Below are 17,107 nucleotides of genomic sequence, written 5' to 3' on the forward strand. Positions count from 1 at the left end.
CAACCTGCCACTTCAGTCTGTGGTGGCAGAATCACAGTCTTTGAATCATTTATGAGTAGCGATTTTAGAGCAGCAAGCACAGATTTAGAGTGGTTAGAATGGATATTACCGCTCAGATCAATACTGGTGATTTGCCGTTTTTGGCGTGCGCACATGAGATGGCCGGCATAGAGGGTCGCATTACAGTAAAGCAGCTGGGAAAAATCCTCCGGCACACAAGTGATGCGTTTTACAGAAGAAGAAGAACTGGGTAGTTAGCGTGAGCAGCGATAGCCACCATGGCTGAACAGACAAAGAGAAGAGAAACTCAGACTGCAGCAACAGAAAATCCAAAGGAAAAAGACGTCACAGTACGGGACATGTGTTTGATTTCCATGTGATCTCTGGAAAAACACCAAAACAAAAACATCACAACAACGACCATTTAGCAGCAATTATGTCACCCAAAAAAAGAACAGAAAAAGAAAACAGAGGATTTTGCAGATTACCAAAGAAAATAATAGTTTTACTGTTGAATATTCTAACTTTCTGAGTATTATGCACTATCCACACTCCCAAACAAATGAAATTTCAATGACAGTATTAGCTAAATTCTCTGTCAGAGATCTTCCTTATAATAAAAAACATTTCCATGACATGCAAGTCCATGATCAGTCTAAACCCCCATGTGGCAACCATAGAGTTCAAATGCAATGGACATTATCAATCAAATCAATATCCATATTTAGGCTGGGATGGTCCACTTTAGATGGCCGCCATATGAGCAATGAGAGAGCGTAGGACTCACTCTTATCAAATTTCTATGGCAGTGAGTGATTTTACATAATCCAAAGACTATGATACACCAGGCTACATGATGTTAGTCTCTTCTATGCGTTGTAATTCTATGCTCAGACCACATACTTATTAAGGATCCAATTCAGCATGGCGGTTGCGATTTGGAGTGGCAGAATGGCATCTTTGAATCATTCATGAGCAGCCAATCCGGTGTGGCATCTAAAGAGGTGGCAAAATGGCATTCTTTGAATAATTAAGTAGAAATCCATGTGATACACAAAGAGCACGCTCCCCCATGTCGGCCCCCTGATTACCCTGAAACACTCCAGGCCCTACACTGCTTATCCAGAGCCACTTAAAGGTCTGTTGAACTTTGGTAGTACCTTGGGTTGTGTAGCTTCCTGGAAATGATAATACCCCAAAATTCTCTGTTATCTGAGGCTCGTTTTTAATATATTGGCAGAATCTGCTTTGTCAAAGTCCTGTCTCCCACCTTTTTTGCCTATTTACAATTATTGATTAACATATTATTTTCTTCGTTCCATCAGTATACGTTTCCTCTGTCTGGATTTCGGTGTTACACTTGTTTAAACTGAAAGATTTAATGGTAACACTTTCCAATAAGGGTACATTAATTAAGTAGTTAATAGTTAATAGTTAATGCCTATTAAGCATTAACTAACCCTTAACTTAGTGTACCCTTATTGTAAAGTATTACTGATTTAATAAACATAAAGAAAGAGATTCACTTAAAAACAATTCAGCAGCATGACTATTTTTTTTTAATATATTGTCAGAATCTGCTTTGTTCGTGTTCCTTTATGTGCTGGAAGTGTGATTTTCAGACTGTTCCTCCATACAATGACAGTGAATGGAGAGAGAAAAAAACACAGTTCTCCAGTCTCCTCTACCAGAGCAACAGATCACAGAGAATTACTGATTTTGGGGTTTTATCATAGAGGAAGAGACACAACCAAAGATACTACCAAAGTTCAACATCACTTTAACGGTAAGTAGAATAAAGTGAAATTCCTGTATCACTAATATTACAATCCTCCCTGTAATATTCATGCAATTTGCTCCTTGACTAGAAGTTCTTTGTGAAATCCCATTTCCCTTTGTTTGATAATACTACAGCAGGTTTAATGGGTTTTTTTAATTTTATTCTTTTTCAAGGGAGCCCTGGGATATTTCACATAATGAGGTTAGAGAACCATTAACCTGTACAACAAATTATACAACACTAAACACAATGCTTACATTTGCCAATACACAGGATCTGTCCATTGTCCTGTTAAATTAGGCAGCAAGAAATTAGTGCCTACATAGAAATGTGGGGTGGTTGCTGAAGGAAGGTGGGGGTTGAGGTGGGGTGGGGTGGGGTGGGGGGTTTAACCACTACTACACTCTTAAAATAAGGTGCATTAATCCCAATATGATTTCTCTTAGCTTCCTTGAACTGCCATTTTATAACCTGCATCTGTTCTGTTTCTGTCGTCCATCACAGCTGCAGCAGCCGTCGCAACATATTCTTTCTTTCTTTTCTTTTTTTTTTCAAATATGGTTAAGGAGACACAAAAATAGACAGACTCATATTTCTCAATTGGCCCATTAACAGCTCATTTCTTGCATCTTTTGGCAGCTGGAAATAACTCATTTTTAATTTTTGGAAAACACAACAAAGTTGCAATCCAAGGCAACTTCTCCAACCGTTCTTTCTTTAATTCCTGAAAAGCTGTTGGCAGATGAAAGGTTTTCATCCAATAAAAGCGTTGCATAATCCACATACAGCTTGTGTGAGTCAGACAAACTATAACTTCCCATAATGGCTATCAATAATATTCATGAACTCTAGTGACAGAATTGACACAGCGGCAGCAGAGGAAGTTATGAAAGACAATAGAGGCTGTGGCTATATGAACAGGCATCACTCTGCAGTTATATCACTATGTTATATAAAGAGACTTCCAGAAGGAACACTGGGCAAATACAGCGCTTCAGTCTCCACTGGGACAATAGAGTAATGTGTGTGTGTGAGTGTGTGTGTGTGTGTGTGTGTGTGCTGGGGGCATTTCACTGTCATTACAATTTTATTTTATATATTTAACAGTACATATATTTAAATACAGTCAGGATTTCCTTCCCTCAATCTCTCTCTTTTTCTCCATGTCTCTCTCAGTCTCTTCAGTGGACACAACAGTAAAAAAAAAAAAAGAGAAATCTTCCCTAAAACACTTTAACACTGTCCAAAAAACAGCTACTGGTCATGTATGTTACATTTCTGGGTCTATTCTGTTGTTGGGTGGTGTATTTTTCTTATTCCCGTGGATAACTGGACAAACTTCAACATCATGATGAGATATTTCCAGCAGCTACAGTGGAGTTTAATATGAGAAAATGTTTCAGGATGTAAAACCTCAGCGATAAACGTCAGGTTTTGGTGTCAGTCCCTCAGAACCAAAAAGCGAGGGCTTCTTTCTAGAGCCGCCATTTTGCACCGAGAGACGTTCAACAATCATACAGGGAGAAATCCAACGCAGAAGAGGAGAGAGACCAATTTCTCCACCCACAGGAGCAGGAGAGGGACCAGAATGCAATGCAGCATCAAGGCAGTTATGAGTAAGGGCCGTGACTCAGGTTTTCTTGACTGGAAAAACTTGCTCTCTTGCTCTTACTATGCTATCACTATGACTATCACTCTCACCATAAGTATAACCCACAGATGAATGCAACAAGTTCAGGCCCGTTCTCTAGGGGTGGTCGAAAGGCATCGTGGGAAATGTAGGAACTCACTAACTGTTAGGCTTGACCTGATTAGCGGCTACCAAAAGGTGTTTATTCACCCACAAAAATGATATAACAAACTGGTTGACAAAAATGAGAGGCATGGCTGTGAGCAGCTCTCCAGGGTCCTACCAGTAGCAGAGTCAGATAAACACATGGTCCGTCCCAGAACTATATATAGGTGCTCGGACACCCCAGGGAACTCTTTTGCCCGAACACCCTGGAACACAGACAAGAGAGCACAGGTAAGTGATTGCATGAACCAACAATTAAAACCCTTACATTGCACCAATGTAGTATTGCCCTTAGAAGTATATATTGCACTAAGGAAGTATTGCACTTAAAAGTATTGCACTTAGAAATATTGCACTTGCCCATACCAAATCATGACATTCAACCAAACAATGAAAACCTATTTCATGTCAGGTTAAGTACTGAACATTTGTTTGCTTCTACAGGTGGAGCCTATCGTTGCCCATGCTGAGTAGCTGATCCAGCAGGACAAGATAAAATAACTCACTAAATACTAACTCAAAATAACTTTCCAGCCTATACGCGGCTCCATTTTGGAACGAGCTGTCAATGTAGATGCAATTCCTTGGTCGCCTATAGCAATCCAGGTGTAATACTCAGAATACTCCAGGGTCGACCAATGGCAAGAGACGGGTTTTGAATATGATGTAGCAGGATATGTATGCATCATGAAACGACAGATTGTGGAGTTTATCTGCAGACTTTAGTGGTGTCAGACAAGACGTTTAGCTGTTCATGTTCGCTTGTTGTACAGTGTTTGGTTAGAATGGAAAGCAGTTTAGGAGTCAATATGGCGGCATTGAAAAAACACTGACGCCACTGCCTCAGTCATGACATTTGTTGCATGTTATCAACCTCTCTCTCCCCAATCTGTCTCTCTTCACTGTAGACTATCTAATAAAGGAAAAAAAAGACAAAAAATAACGTTTAAATACATTTAAAAAAACCTCTGTATATATTTTTTTATGTTCTCAAACATTTATTCTTGTTGCCATGTGAATACAATCCGTCTACTTGCACTATACAGTGAGTATTAGTACAGTCCATCCATAATGGTGATACTGTCAAACAAAAGCAGCCAATCTGCACTTAAGTCATTGCACCATTTGTCGCCCACGACAATGAGAGGATGGAGTCAAAATATGGAAAAGCGCATCACCATACTTGCCTCCACAGCACATAATTCATACATCATGATGTTGAATGTGTTTCCTAACAAATTTTAAACTGCCAAAGAGATCAATGTGGCTGGGACAATTTATTTACTGATGTATAAGTTTATCTAAAAGAGACGCTGAGAATTATATTTTAATGGTTGGAAAAATATAGTTTTTAATCTGTTGTGCCTGGACAAGTGAGGAAGACACAATCAAATACAGCAAGACTATGGCTTGTGAATACAGACCAAAGTCTGTGATAAAATGCTAGATATCTCTGAGCTGGATTAAAATTCATTCCATTTCACTTAAGCATGGTCTACCAGCAGCAATCTATGGAACACTCCTGTAAAATAATTAACCACACCTCTCTTCTAAAATCTTCAGCTGTTTCCAACTAACCAATTAGATAGAGGAGAAGGTGATTGGATGTCAAAGCAATTTAAATAAAGCTCCAGAAGTCAGTTCACCAGGCTGGTGTGGTAAGACAGTTCCTGTTGTGTGGGCTGGTTGGATTAAACTAGAGGTTCTTGGGTTTGCCACTTCATCTGACCACAGCTATGGCAGAAGCCATGGGATTTCTTCTGAGGTGACGGTTTATATGAAGCCTGTCTTGTGTTGTGTCATGTTTCAACAGTGTGAACCAACTGTCACTGAGGTTATCCAAACTGTTCTGTTCTCTAGGGTGTTGCTGTCTCTCCTACTGCTTGGAAAACATCAAGCAAATGGTGAGTTTAGTCTTGATTAAACAAATGTTTAGATCCCTCAATACCTGTATTAACTCAAACTTGTTGACAGCTTACAGTATTGGATCTGTGGCCTCTGCAAAGACTGGTGACACCCAAGAGCCAACTTCTGGTTACTACACTGCTAACAGTGGTTCTGATTTTGGAGGTTCTCAACCACATGCTGGTCATGGTTCAGGTTTGGCTTACAGCAAAACTGATCCTTTGACTTATGACATGTCTTATGCTAGCCAGGGAACTGGCTATAAGCAATGGGGAGGCTTGCCTAGCTACCAGCCCCAGGTGCCTCAGCAGCCTAGCTACCAGCCTCAGCAGCCTAGCTACCAACCACAGCAGCCTAGCTACCAGCCTCAGCAGCCTAGCTACCAGCCTCAGCAGCCTAGCTACCAACCACAGCAGCCTAGCTACCAGTCCAAGCAGCCTCAGGTGCCTCGGCAGCCTAGCTACCAGTCCAAGCAGCCTCAGGTGCCTCGGCAGCCTAGCTACCAGCCCAAGCAGCCACAGGTGCCTCGGCAGCCTAGCTACCAGCCCAAGCAGCCTCAGGTGCCTCGGCAGCCTAGCTACCAGTCTAAGCAGCCTCAGGTGCCTCAGCAGCCTAGCTACCAGCCCAAGCAGCCACAGGTGCCTCGGCAGCCTAGCTACCAGTCCAAGCAGCCTAGCTACCAGTCCAAGCAGCCTCAGGTGCCTCGGCAGCCTAGCTACCAGTCTAAGCAGCCTCAGGTGCCTCAGCAGCCTAGCTACCAGCCCAAGCAGCCACAGGTGCCTCGGCAGCCTAGCTACCAGTCCAAGCAGCCTAGCTACCAGTCCAAGCAGCCTCAGGTGCCTCGGCAGCCTAGCTACCAGCCCAAGCAGCCACAGGTGCCTCGGCAGCCTAGCTACCAGTCCAAGCAGCCTAGCTACCAGTCCAAGCAGCCTCAGGTGCCTCGGCAGCCTAGCTACCAGTCCAAGCAGCCTAGCTACCAGTCCAAGCGGCCACAGGTGCCTCAGCAGCCTAGCTACCAGTCCAAGCGGCCTCAGGTGCCACAGCAGCCTAGGTACCAGCCCAAGCGGCCTCAGGTGCCACAGCAGCCCAGGTACCAGCCCAAGCGGCCTCAGATGCCTCAGCAGCCCAGGTACCAGCCTCAGCAGCCTAGCTACCAGCCCAAGCAGCCTCAGGTGCCTCAGCAGCCTAGCTACAAGCAGCCTCAGCAGCCAAGCTACCAGTCCCAGGTGCCACAGCAGCCCAGGTACCAGCCCAAGCGGCCCCAGGTGCCACAGCAGCCCAGGTACCAGCCCAAGCAGCCTCAGGTGCCACAGCAGCCCAGGTACCAGCCTCAGCAGCCTAGCTACCAGCCCAAGCAGCCACAGGTGCCTCAGCAGCCTAGCTACCAGCCCAAGCAGCCACAGGTGCCTCAGCAGCCTAGCTACCAGCCCAAGCAACCGCAGGTGCCTCAGCAGGCTAGCTACCAGCCTCAGCAGCCTCAGGTGCCACAGCAGCCCAGGTACCAGCCCAAGCGGCCCCAGGTGCCTCAGCAGCCCAGGTACCAGCCCAAGCGGCCTCAGGTGCCTCAGCAGCCCAGGTACCAGCCCAAGCAGCCTCAGGTGCCTCAGCAGCCCAGGTACCAGCCTCAGCAGCCTAGCTACCAGCCCAAGCAGCCACAGGTGCCTCAGCAGCCTACCTACCAGCCCAAGCAGCCACAGGTGCCTCAGCAGTCTAGCTACCATTATGGCTCTCACCCTACTTTTGCACAGATGGAAGGTGTGAGCAGCCGCTACTCGGATGGGTGAGTGATGCCTTCTACATCTTGCTTTTTACAGTAGCACTGCTGTAAAATGGTGCAATGACCCTTCTTGTAGGGGAAAAGCTCATGGCTATAGCCATGGTGACTCTGCAAAGCCAGAGGAATCTAGGTAGAGATTTCTCATAGTAAATGTTTGTTCTGGGCCTAAACTGCCCTTTTTTGGCTGTGGAAATGACTTTTTCTCTTTTCAGACCGCTCAACTTTGGACTTGCCTCCAAGACTCCGCTCAACTGATGGGGGGCCTGTAGAATTTCATCTTGTATGATTGAAAATAAATAGAATGTAATTTTAACCTTATGCATTGTCATTATTGCAGACAGTATCCTAGATTATACAAATTTGGGTTCCTCAACTATGCAAGTGAAAAGGAGCCATGGAGGCTTTGCTGAACTTGTGGCATTCCAGGTTAACCAGAGCTGTTGTGGCTTGTCCAGAACCTGCTTTTGTACTGGATCTTAGGGATTTTCAAGTAAACTGTTAGTTCATGCTTACCTAGAGTTGGGAGGGTAGCAGACTTTTTTTTTCTTCAACATGAGTTGAGGCATTTATGGGTTAAATCCTTCAAATGAACACATAAGGGAATCCAATCCACCAAGACGTGTCGCAGACCAAACCCCAACTTTGTATCTGTCGCAACATTTTTTTTTTCCCATGGCACACCATGTGGCCAGGGGGCATAAAGTGGCAAATTCAGGTCCCTCACTCGGGATGGTTTGCACATGGCCTCTAGAGGGTGTGCTGTGGATCTGTGCCTGTATACATAACTGCACACATTACACAAGTGCAAATTAACATGGTTATATTAAGGGGTGCTCCTGTAAATCCCGTCCCTCCATTAATAACCTGATGGGGAAACTCTGTCATAGGTACACATGCCCATTTTTATTTAAACTGGTCTGGTGGCTCTCAAAGTCATAACCACATGTGACTGTAGCCTTTCTGCTGCACCACTGATGAGACACTTCCATTCAACATACATACTTTCATATGTGAATGAACATGAAAACATATTCACACACATTTATGGCATGCTCCGAGCTTCATTTGTTTACTTTAGATTGAATTTGAGGGGGCGTCCTGGTCTCTCAGTTAGCTAACGTGTGGGTTAGGGTTTGTCACATGTCATCCCCTGCTTTCTCCTAAACTTTCTTGTCTGTCTCTACTGTCAACTATCACCAATAGCCCAAAGAATAATCTTTAAAAAATGTATATTTTGGAAGGTTCTGAATGAAGGGCCCTTTAGATATTAATCAACCTCTCACCACACTAGAAGCAAAACAAATCAGATTAGTGTGTTCTGTAAAAGTCATGGAAACTGTTCACAGCCATTACAACATTCTTAGTTATCTTCAACTTGATAACATGATCATTTTCAGCCAGTAGACATGGTAAGCCTGAACTGTAAAAATGGCCGAGTGAACTGTGTCTCTTCTGAAGTGCTGTACTCAGTGGTGTAGTGGTGCCTGGAGAAGTGGGTATACTCTTAATTTATGCCCCCAAATTTTTTTTTAAAGCAGCCCGTCCAGCAAAGGATAAACGCCCTGTGTTATAAACAGTGACATGTAAGACTACTCTTGCATGTTTAGTTCACCCAAAAATGGGCCAGTAGACTAGTATTTGCACATCGTCACTTAACTTCTGCTGCTTGACTGCAGGGATTAAGGATCATTATGAAATTAACATTAGCCACAGAAGAGGTGCAGATTTTGCAATCAATACTGGCCCACAGAGGATAGGGTGAGACAACTACGTAATTGTGCATTTTGAGTGAACTATTCCTTACCCCTTAGTCCATCCACACATGAAAATTGGACAACTATTCTCTCACTTTGCAAGTAGTCTATGGGCCAGTAGTTTCTTTTGTAAACTGTCTCTTGGAACAGCTGATTTGCAACAGATAGTGTCCCAGAGTGCCACCATTATAAATGTAACATTATTTGTCAAGGGGCAGTTTGCAAATATTACAGTGTTAATTTTGTTGAGGAATAATTTTCGTCGTAGTTTTCGTCAATTACATTTTTTCATTGACGAAAATTAGATAACTAAATAAAAAATAATTTATGATGACAAAAACTATCACGAAATGTATTGACAATTTCGTCAACGAATAAAAACGAGACGAAAATGTTAGGGAGAGACGAGTTGGGAAGAGATCCACACAGAAGTAGTCTCTTTGTGCGGTCTGTCGCTCTCCCTCTGTCGCGCTCTCTCTCTGTCTCGCGCACTCTCTCTGTCGCGCTCTCTCTGTCTCGCGCACTCTCTCTGTCGCGCTCTATCTCGCTCTCTGTCGCGCTCTCTCTGTCTCTCTCCCTCTGTCTCGCTCACTCTCTCGCGCTCTCTCTCTGTCTCTCGCGCTCTCCCTCTGTCGCGCTCTCTCTGTCTCGCTCACTCTCTCTCGCTCTCTCTCTCTCGCTCTTTGCAGCACATTGCTGAATGATGCGCATCAGAGGTGATTTAGAAGTGGGTATACGCAATGCCGACTGAAATACCATGCACTACACCACTGAGTGGATTTTTCCTTGAACGTCTTAAATGTAAGCGATTCAGCAAATCAGTCACTCTGCCTGCCCACTGTCTGTCTCTCTGCTTGTCTCTCTGCTTGTCTCTCCGTCTGTCGACCCGCCCACAGGACAAGGCCAACACCAGCCCCTACTCTTCCACACACAAACTGCCTACTTTCAAGGTGGGTGACTCTGCAAAATGTGTCGTGTGTGCTTTCTCTTTGGGAAGTCAGACAGGCAACCAGCCAGCATGGCAGACTGTCGGCCAACTAACCAGCCAACCAGCCAGCCGGCCAGTTTTAGATGAATGGTTTTCAATCAATCAGGAAGCCATCGTGGTCCAAGACTCTGCAGGTTTTTGAGGTTTTCATTATAAATAAACACTAAAACAGCTGATTTCACTCATTAGGGAAATAAAACATTGAAATCAGCTGGTTTATCAGATTTGTTTGAGTGAAAACCTGCAGACTACACATGATTGAGAACCACTGGATGAACTTTATTGATCCCTGTGGGTAAACATCCTTGAGTCATAATATTTTGTGTTTTGCATATGAAAGGTGTCCTGCAGAGCATATTGAAGCTGTTGATTCTGTTTTTTATTTTTTTACTTTATTTGTTTTCAGTTTCCAAATAGGAGTGAGCTTTGTGATGGCACGGTTCTTCATCCATGTCCTAACTTTAACCAGCGGCAGAAATAAATGACTGAAGAGCATCCTTAAAGAGAGCAACGGGACTCTCTCTCTAAAGTGGAGTAGAATATCTGATGCCTGACGTGACAAGGCACAAGCTACCATTACTTTTCCAAGTTTTTTCGAGGTGAGCTAATCTGCAAAATGTGCTAAAATGTTGCCTGAACATCAAGGGGAAATTAGACTTCTCCGTTGAACTGTCGCCGTAGCAACGGTGTAGGTGCCTACGGCGGTCCATTTATGGTTCTGCGTCGGTGATTGTGCAGTACTCCACCGAAACACTAGGCGGCAGTAGCGTGCTTTGTTAACATAGAAGTAATAACAGAAGAAGTAGTAGTGTTTTTTTTTGTTTTTTTTTGTGAACTGGCAGATAATTTTACCAGTTTCAACAAATTTGACTTTTTTTTTTCAGGAGAATGTAACTTTTTTTGGGACATTTACTGGTAACACTTTATAATAACCATCATTAATAAATGGTAAATTGATAGTTAATTAAACTTTAGTTAATAGTTATTTTACTGTTAACAAACAATGAAATGATCATTAATAATGTTTACTAATTATTAGTAATGCTATAATTTATGTTATTTTATCATTAGTTTGTGTAATATAAAATCATTTGTTTATAAATGATATATTGTATCATAGCTGATAAGAGACGGTAAAAAGGGTAAAAAGCTATGATTCAATATATCTTTACATCTTAGTAAAGCACTTAATGGCAAAATGGTTTTCAGGGATTCATGTATACATTTTGATTGGTTACCTGCTTGCTTGATTGAACTGATCGACCAGCCAGGCAATCATTCAGCCAGCCAATCAGCCAACCAGCTGGCCAAAGAGTGGAATGGGAGTGTGTATGAGGCGATGAACACCATGCGGGCGCCATGGCGACTAATCCCCCCCTCCTCCCCTCCTCCTCCGCTGTAGCACCAGGCCTGGATGGAGGATTGGGGGGAGGAAACCCGGCCGACCAATCAGCAAACACTTATTAACAATGAGCATATTTCACTAATTATCTGTGGAAAAACAGCCTGATGCTCCTTTCATTCCCGGCCAGTCTGGATAATGGGAGGCATGATTTCCAGTCTGCTTTACTGAGGAAAAAAGAGATGATAATAGAAACTTGCTGTCCTTGCAAGTTATCTTCAGGCCAGTAATTGGAAAGCAGTCATCCCGTAGTGTGTGTGTGTGTGTGTGTGTGTGTGTGTGTGCTCATGGTTATGAAGACTAGCTGTATCAGCAGTGCCACTGGTACTCTCTGCTTGCCTACATGAGGAAACAGATATATTCCAAGTCTGTTCTCCTGTCTTCTGATGTACAGTGTGTTGTGTTTTGCTCTTTTTTAAATTATGGTATTTCCTCTGCTCACAATTACTTTCTGCTGGTGTGTAATTTTCTGTTCTTTCATTATTTTGAGTCGATAACCAGGGATTCAAGCTTGGGGGTTTTTGGATGGTAGGTCCAGTTCACCTGTCATCCTATAGTGCTTTTTTCATTAACCTCCATTCAATTTATGATAAGTGAAGACAATGTTCTCACTTTATCCAAGATAGGAAATATCAGCTATGGGCTCAGAATGGGGTTCCAGTGGGATATTATGTTTACTTGCTATTATTTAATTTTTCTTCCATGTCCATTAACATCCAAAACAAAAATGTTCACAAAAATCACATTTATTTTACTTCTTTTTTTTTTTTTACATGGAAGACACACTCACACAGTCTTTTTGTGGTATTTGAAACTAAATCTAATTCAGAAATTAATCATTTGCATATCTTCTTTCTGCATTTTGTATCATTTTATAGTATCGCTGTGTTTTTTTTTTTTATTCACTTCACTTGCATGATTTATCACTGTGCAATTAGACTAAACTGCGGTTGGGTTTTTCCTCTGGGACTGAAGCTGCTGGTTCTGTAGCAGCGTTATCAGCCTCGACTTCAGATTATGTCGAGTCCCTTTGCAAGCGTCAGAGAGGAAATTTGTCATCCGCGAGTAAAATGAGTCTCCTGTGGCCGGTTTTATCTGGAATAACAAGTGTTTCTGCAGCGCTGCCTCCCTGCTGAGCACAGTAGATGGCCTATATATGAACGATAATGATATCAACTCACGACCTCCTGCAGATACTGCTGGAGCCCGCCTGGGGCTGCTCAACACTGTGTGTGGTGGTGGGTGTGTGTGTGTATGTGTGTGTGTCTGAGTGAGTGCTCCAATATCCTTGTTTTGACCATAAAGATGAGAAGAAGTGAGAATATTTTGTCAAACTTTATGAAAAAGTCCCATGTGAAAACCCATGTGACTTCAAAGCACATTGGCTTTCATGTGTGAACATGTGTTGTTTCATGTAGTTTTCTGACATCACGTGTCAGTTTCTACTTCAGAAGTGAGAATTTAAATTCATAGATGGTTTCCTATATGTGAACTTTTTTTTTTTTTCACGTTTTCACCAGCCATTACAGATGATGATGCTTGTTTCACATTTCACATGCAAAGAGACAGTTCACAGGAGCAGTTTCACGCGGGAAATGGGGGATTTCACATGTCCACATATGAAAACCAACACGTGTTCAGAGAGCAAATGTGCTTTGAATTCTTAATTTTCTCATGGGACTTTTTTGTAAGGGGATCTTCACTTTAAAAATGGCTCATTACTGGATTAAGGGTTAAAGGTTAGGATTAGGGTTAGGAATCCACCCTGCTGAAGAGTCCTTGAGCAAGACACTTCATCCCTACCAGCTGCAGGGGGCGCTGCTCTGTAGCTGATCTTCCTTTAGGAGACCAGTAAGCAGAAAGAGGATTTCCCAGTGGACATCAACAAAATATCACATTCCATCAGCATTACTGCAAAGACAGGCGGCTGAAATGTTTCTAAGCTTCTCATGTAAAAACAGCATGCCAGTAATCATTGTATCACAGTAGATTTTACTATTTACAAATGTTGGACATCTCGTTTTGCAGCAAAACTCTTCAGTTTGTTTTCATAATAGAACTTTTAGTGCTGTACTTTAATTGACCTCGGAGCATCATGGGTCCATCTATTGTCATAGTTGAAAAAAGGATTGATCTAATGAGGGGACAAGACTAACTCTGGACTCTTCAGGGCAACAGTAGACACCAAAAAACTAATTCAGTCATACTTATTGACAATTGCAACTTGCCCCATTGGTCATAACTGTCATAAGTAATGGAGTTGATTGGGATTCAAGACAAATTTCAGAGCTTCTGGCAAGCACTTAGTATTTAAAGTACCATCTCCTCTCATTGTAGCTTCATAACTGAACTGTTTCAACAATATAACAATCAACATTTCATTTGCTCCATTTGTCATATGTTGTCGTAAGAAAATGGAGCTGAGAGGGATTCAAGGAAAATTTCAGAGTGTCTGACAGTTAATTGAAATAACTTTAAGCTTAAAGTCAGAGCTTCTTTTAAATCTCTTTAAAACATATTTTTTTTTATAAAAAGGCATTTTTAACATCTTAATGTTATGGGGTGGTTTTCTGTTTTGCTTAGTATCTTCTTTTAAATCTTTTTATAACATATTTTAAACAAAATGTCTTTTAACTTCTTCATGTTGTGCAGAGCTTTTCTGTTTCGTTATATGTATGATTCAGTTCCTTCCTTTGATTACACTTGCACTGCTTGCTCTTACCTTTGTTTTATTCCTATATCATCTGTAGCCAGTGTTTTACATTTTATTTGAAAGCACCTTGTAACCTTGTTAAGAAAGGTGCTATATAAATAAAGGTTTATTATTATTATAATCATTATTAATAAAGTATTTACAGTGCTATCAACTCTGCTCTCATTGCAACTTCACAACTAAACAGTTTCCAATAAATAGGATTGTATGTCTAATCCAGCTATTATAGAACATTTATGAGTCAAATTCAATCCTGTATTACTGAGGAACATCTAGACAGACCGTCACAGAGGTAAAAGGTTTCCACAGTCTTTTACCTCCATCTAGTGCTGAGTGGAGGAACCTGCATGGGACACTGCAAGGTCAAAACCAGGCTGAATAAGAGCAAAACAACAACATGCTTCATTTGTGCATTGGTAAGAGGATAGAAGCAGTTTCTTGGCACGGCATCACAGGCCGTGGGACAGAACTGCTTTTACATTGAGAGGGAATTTGGCACAAGCAAGCAGGATGCAAAATATTCAAATTATTATGTTGGATAATTGCTGCAAAGATTGATGTTGAAGGACAGAGAGAGAAGAGGCTTTAGCGGGCTGCTTTTCCCTGATGATGCTGCTGCTCAGGCCAGTTTTTCAGTTTTTGACCCAAAAGTGTGTTGTTGTGCTTTATTGGCATGAAAGATGAGAACAACCTCTCCCTCTCTCTCTCTCTTTCTCTCTCTCAATTCAGTTCAATTCAATTCAAAGATGTTTTATTGGCATGCAATACGAAAGTACTTATTGCCAAAGCAAAGTTAACAAATTGATGTGACATTAAATTAGTAAATACAACAATAAACAGTCAACTAATTTATGTAAATACATATATTTTACATTCTCAAACAGTGCTGGACACAGATTTGTTCTTTGTTTTTTTTACGTTGTCAATTGTTGAGAGAACAGACTCTCTCTCTCTCTCTCTGTCTCTCTCTCTCACTCTCTCTCTCTCGCTCTCTCAGTAAACAATGATGGTAGACAATGGTAGTAATTATGTTGACTCTCTGTTGAGCCTGGTGGGTTGTTTGCCAATGGTACAGTACCACTATTAACACATTCCTAGTGTGTGTGTGTGTGTGTGTGTGTGTGTGTGTACAAGCAGGACTCTGTGCTGCTGAAAGCCTGAATAGAGACCGTTTTCTCCTCTCCTCCTCTGTTCTCCTGTTCTCTGTCCTCCTCCTCTCCTCCTTTTTCCTCTTCCTGTCCTCTGTTCTCTTTTCTTTTCTTCTCATCACACCATCGTGGCCGTTATGTAACTCGGGAAAAGAACTACATGCTTGTCTGTCTGACTCTCTCACCATCTCATCTGAACCACAGCGGATCATCACTGAAGGTTACTCTCCCTCTCTCTCTCTCTCTCTCTCTCTCTCTCTCTCTCCTTCCCGTGTTCAGTCACTTACATGTATAGACATGCAATCACTGCAGTTTAAAATGTCTTTCCAGAATGGTAATGGTCTCTCTCAATTATTATTGGCATGCAATACAAAAGTACTTATTGCCAAAGCAAAGTTAACAAATTGATGTGTCATTAAATTAGTAAATACAACAATGAACAGTCAACCAATTTATGTAAATACATATATTTTACATTCTCAAACAGTGCTGGACACAGATTTGTTCTTTGTTTTTTTTATGTTGTCAATTGTTGAGAGAACAGACTCTCTCTCTCTCTCTCTCTCTCTCTCTCTCTCTCCTTCCTGTGTTCAGTCATTTACATGTATAGACACACAATCACTGCAGTTTAAAGTGTCTTTCCAAAATGGTAATCAGCAAGATTCTTGTTTTTTGATTTACTCTCCCTCTTTATGTCTCAGCCTCATCACTGTGGTCATGCACTGCACTTCCCAGACATCACCTGTCAATCAAACAGTGTGGGCAGGACTGTTGTGCTAAGTCTTATATTACTGTAATAAATTCAATCCAGACCTTGAGACAAATTGTTTATTTTGCAGCTGTCAAACCTTGCAATGTCTTCTTTTTTTTGATCATCACTTCTGGAAAGAATTATCTCAGTGGTTACACAATCAATTGAATTGCCTAAAGAGAAGAAAGAAAGAAAGAAAGATTTTGTGCATAAATGTAAATGGCCAAATGGACACCCCAGACTTGCTCCTTTTTTGATAGATTGTAAGTTGCTATTATTCTGTAAAATATGTTTACAATGGAAAGGCTTTTAAAATATTAAATTTGTTTGATTTAAACAGGTGATATATACATGTTAATGTCATGCCTCAGTGCTTTTTTTTATGAATGACTGTATGTACTTGTACATACTTGGAATCTGTAGTAATTGAAACTGAAATAAGAAAACATTTCTGTAGGTGGCGCTCTTTTCTTTGTCTGTTCAGCCATGGTGCTATTGCTGCTCATGCTAACTACCCAGTTCTTCTTCTACTGTTTATTCCAAACAAACCGGAAACGTAAAACGCATCACTTCCTGTGCGGCAGAGGATTTTTCCCAGGAAAGAGCGACCAAACACCAGCTGTTTAGAACAGACAATGGAAAAGCTTTCATCAACTGGATATAGGATGGATCACTGTTGTGTTATAACAATTGGCAGTAGAGCAATAGAACAAACTTTTATTCATAACTTTCAGTCAGAAATCCACAGCATGTCAAATGAACAATATGGTCAATGAATACTAATTGAGTGGTTCACAAACACACACACACACACACACACACACACACACACACACACACACACACACACACACACAAAGAATCCCCACGGCGACCCTGTCTCTGTAGACCATATGTCTAGCTCCTCCGTCATGCCTGTGTTCCTCTCTATGAAAGCAGGCTGTTGTATCAACCATATCATTGACTGACAGGCTCCATTATTGATGAGAAGGATAATACACTTCGGCCAGGCTGATCTCTCATAAACAGGCTTGAAATGAACACCAGCTGTCATCCAGATGCCGGTCAGTTCTGGCTGCACCACGAGAGCTGAG

At 41.9% G+C, this 17,107-nt stretch overlaps 1 protein-coding gene across 1 annotated transcript; it reads left to right on the forward strand.

The window, feature by feature from the left end:
* Window positions 1–3,716: 3,716 nt before the first annotated feature.
* On the forward strand, window positions 3,717–7,512 carry LOC139660737 (DNA-directed RNA polymerase II subunit RPB1-like). Its single transcript, XM_071538949.1, has 3 exons — window positions 3,717–3,806; window positions 5,936–7,260; window positions 7,470–7,512. The coding sequence occupies exons 1-3, from the start codon at window positions 3,717–3,719 to the stop codon at window positions 7,510–7,512; spliced, it is 1,458 nt and encodes a 485-aa protein (XP_071395050.1).
* The last annotated feature ends 9,595 nt before the right edge of the window (window positions 7,513–17,107 follow it).

This window comes from Centroberyx affinis, unplaced genomic scaffold (genome assembly GCF_046629955.1).
Source record: "Centroberyx affinis isolate AG114_WGS23_722 - 3 ecotype Tasmania unplaced genomic scaffold, CSIRO-AGI_Caff_v1 ptg003376l_1, whole genome shotgun sequence".
Lineage (NCBI taxonomy): Eukaryota > Metazoa > Chordata > Actinopteri > Beryciformes > Berycidae > Centroberyx > Centroberyx affinis.

Excerpts from the sequence above, each read along its gene's own strand:
- LOC139660737 (XM_071538949.1), top strand. The coding sequence starts at position 3,717 with ATGGTCCGTCCCAGAACTATATATAGGTGCTCGGACACCCCAGGGAAC. Across the intron at positions 3,807-5,935 it reads ACACAGACAAGAGAGCACAG|CCTAGCTACCAGTCCAAGCA; the intron begins GTAAGTGATTGC and ends GTGCCTCGGCAG. Across the intron at positions 7,261-7,469 it reads AGCAGCCGCTACTCGGATGG|ACCGCTCAACTTTGGACTTG; the intron begins GTGAGTGATGCC and ends TTCTCTTTTCAG.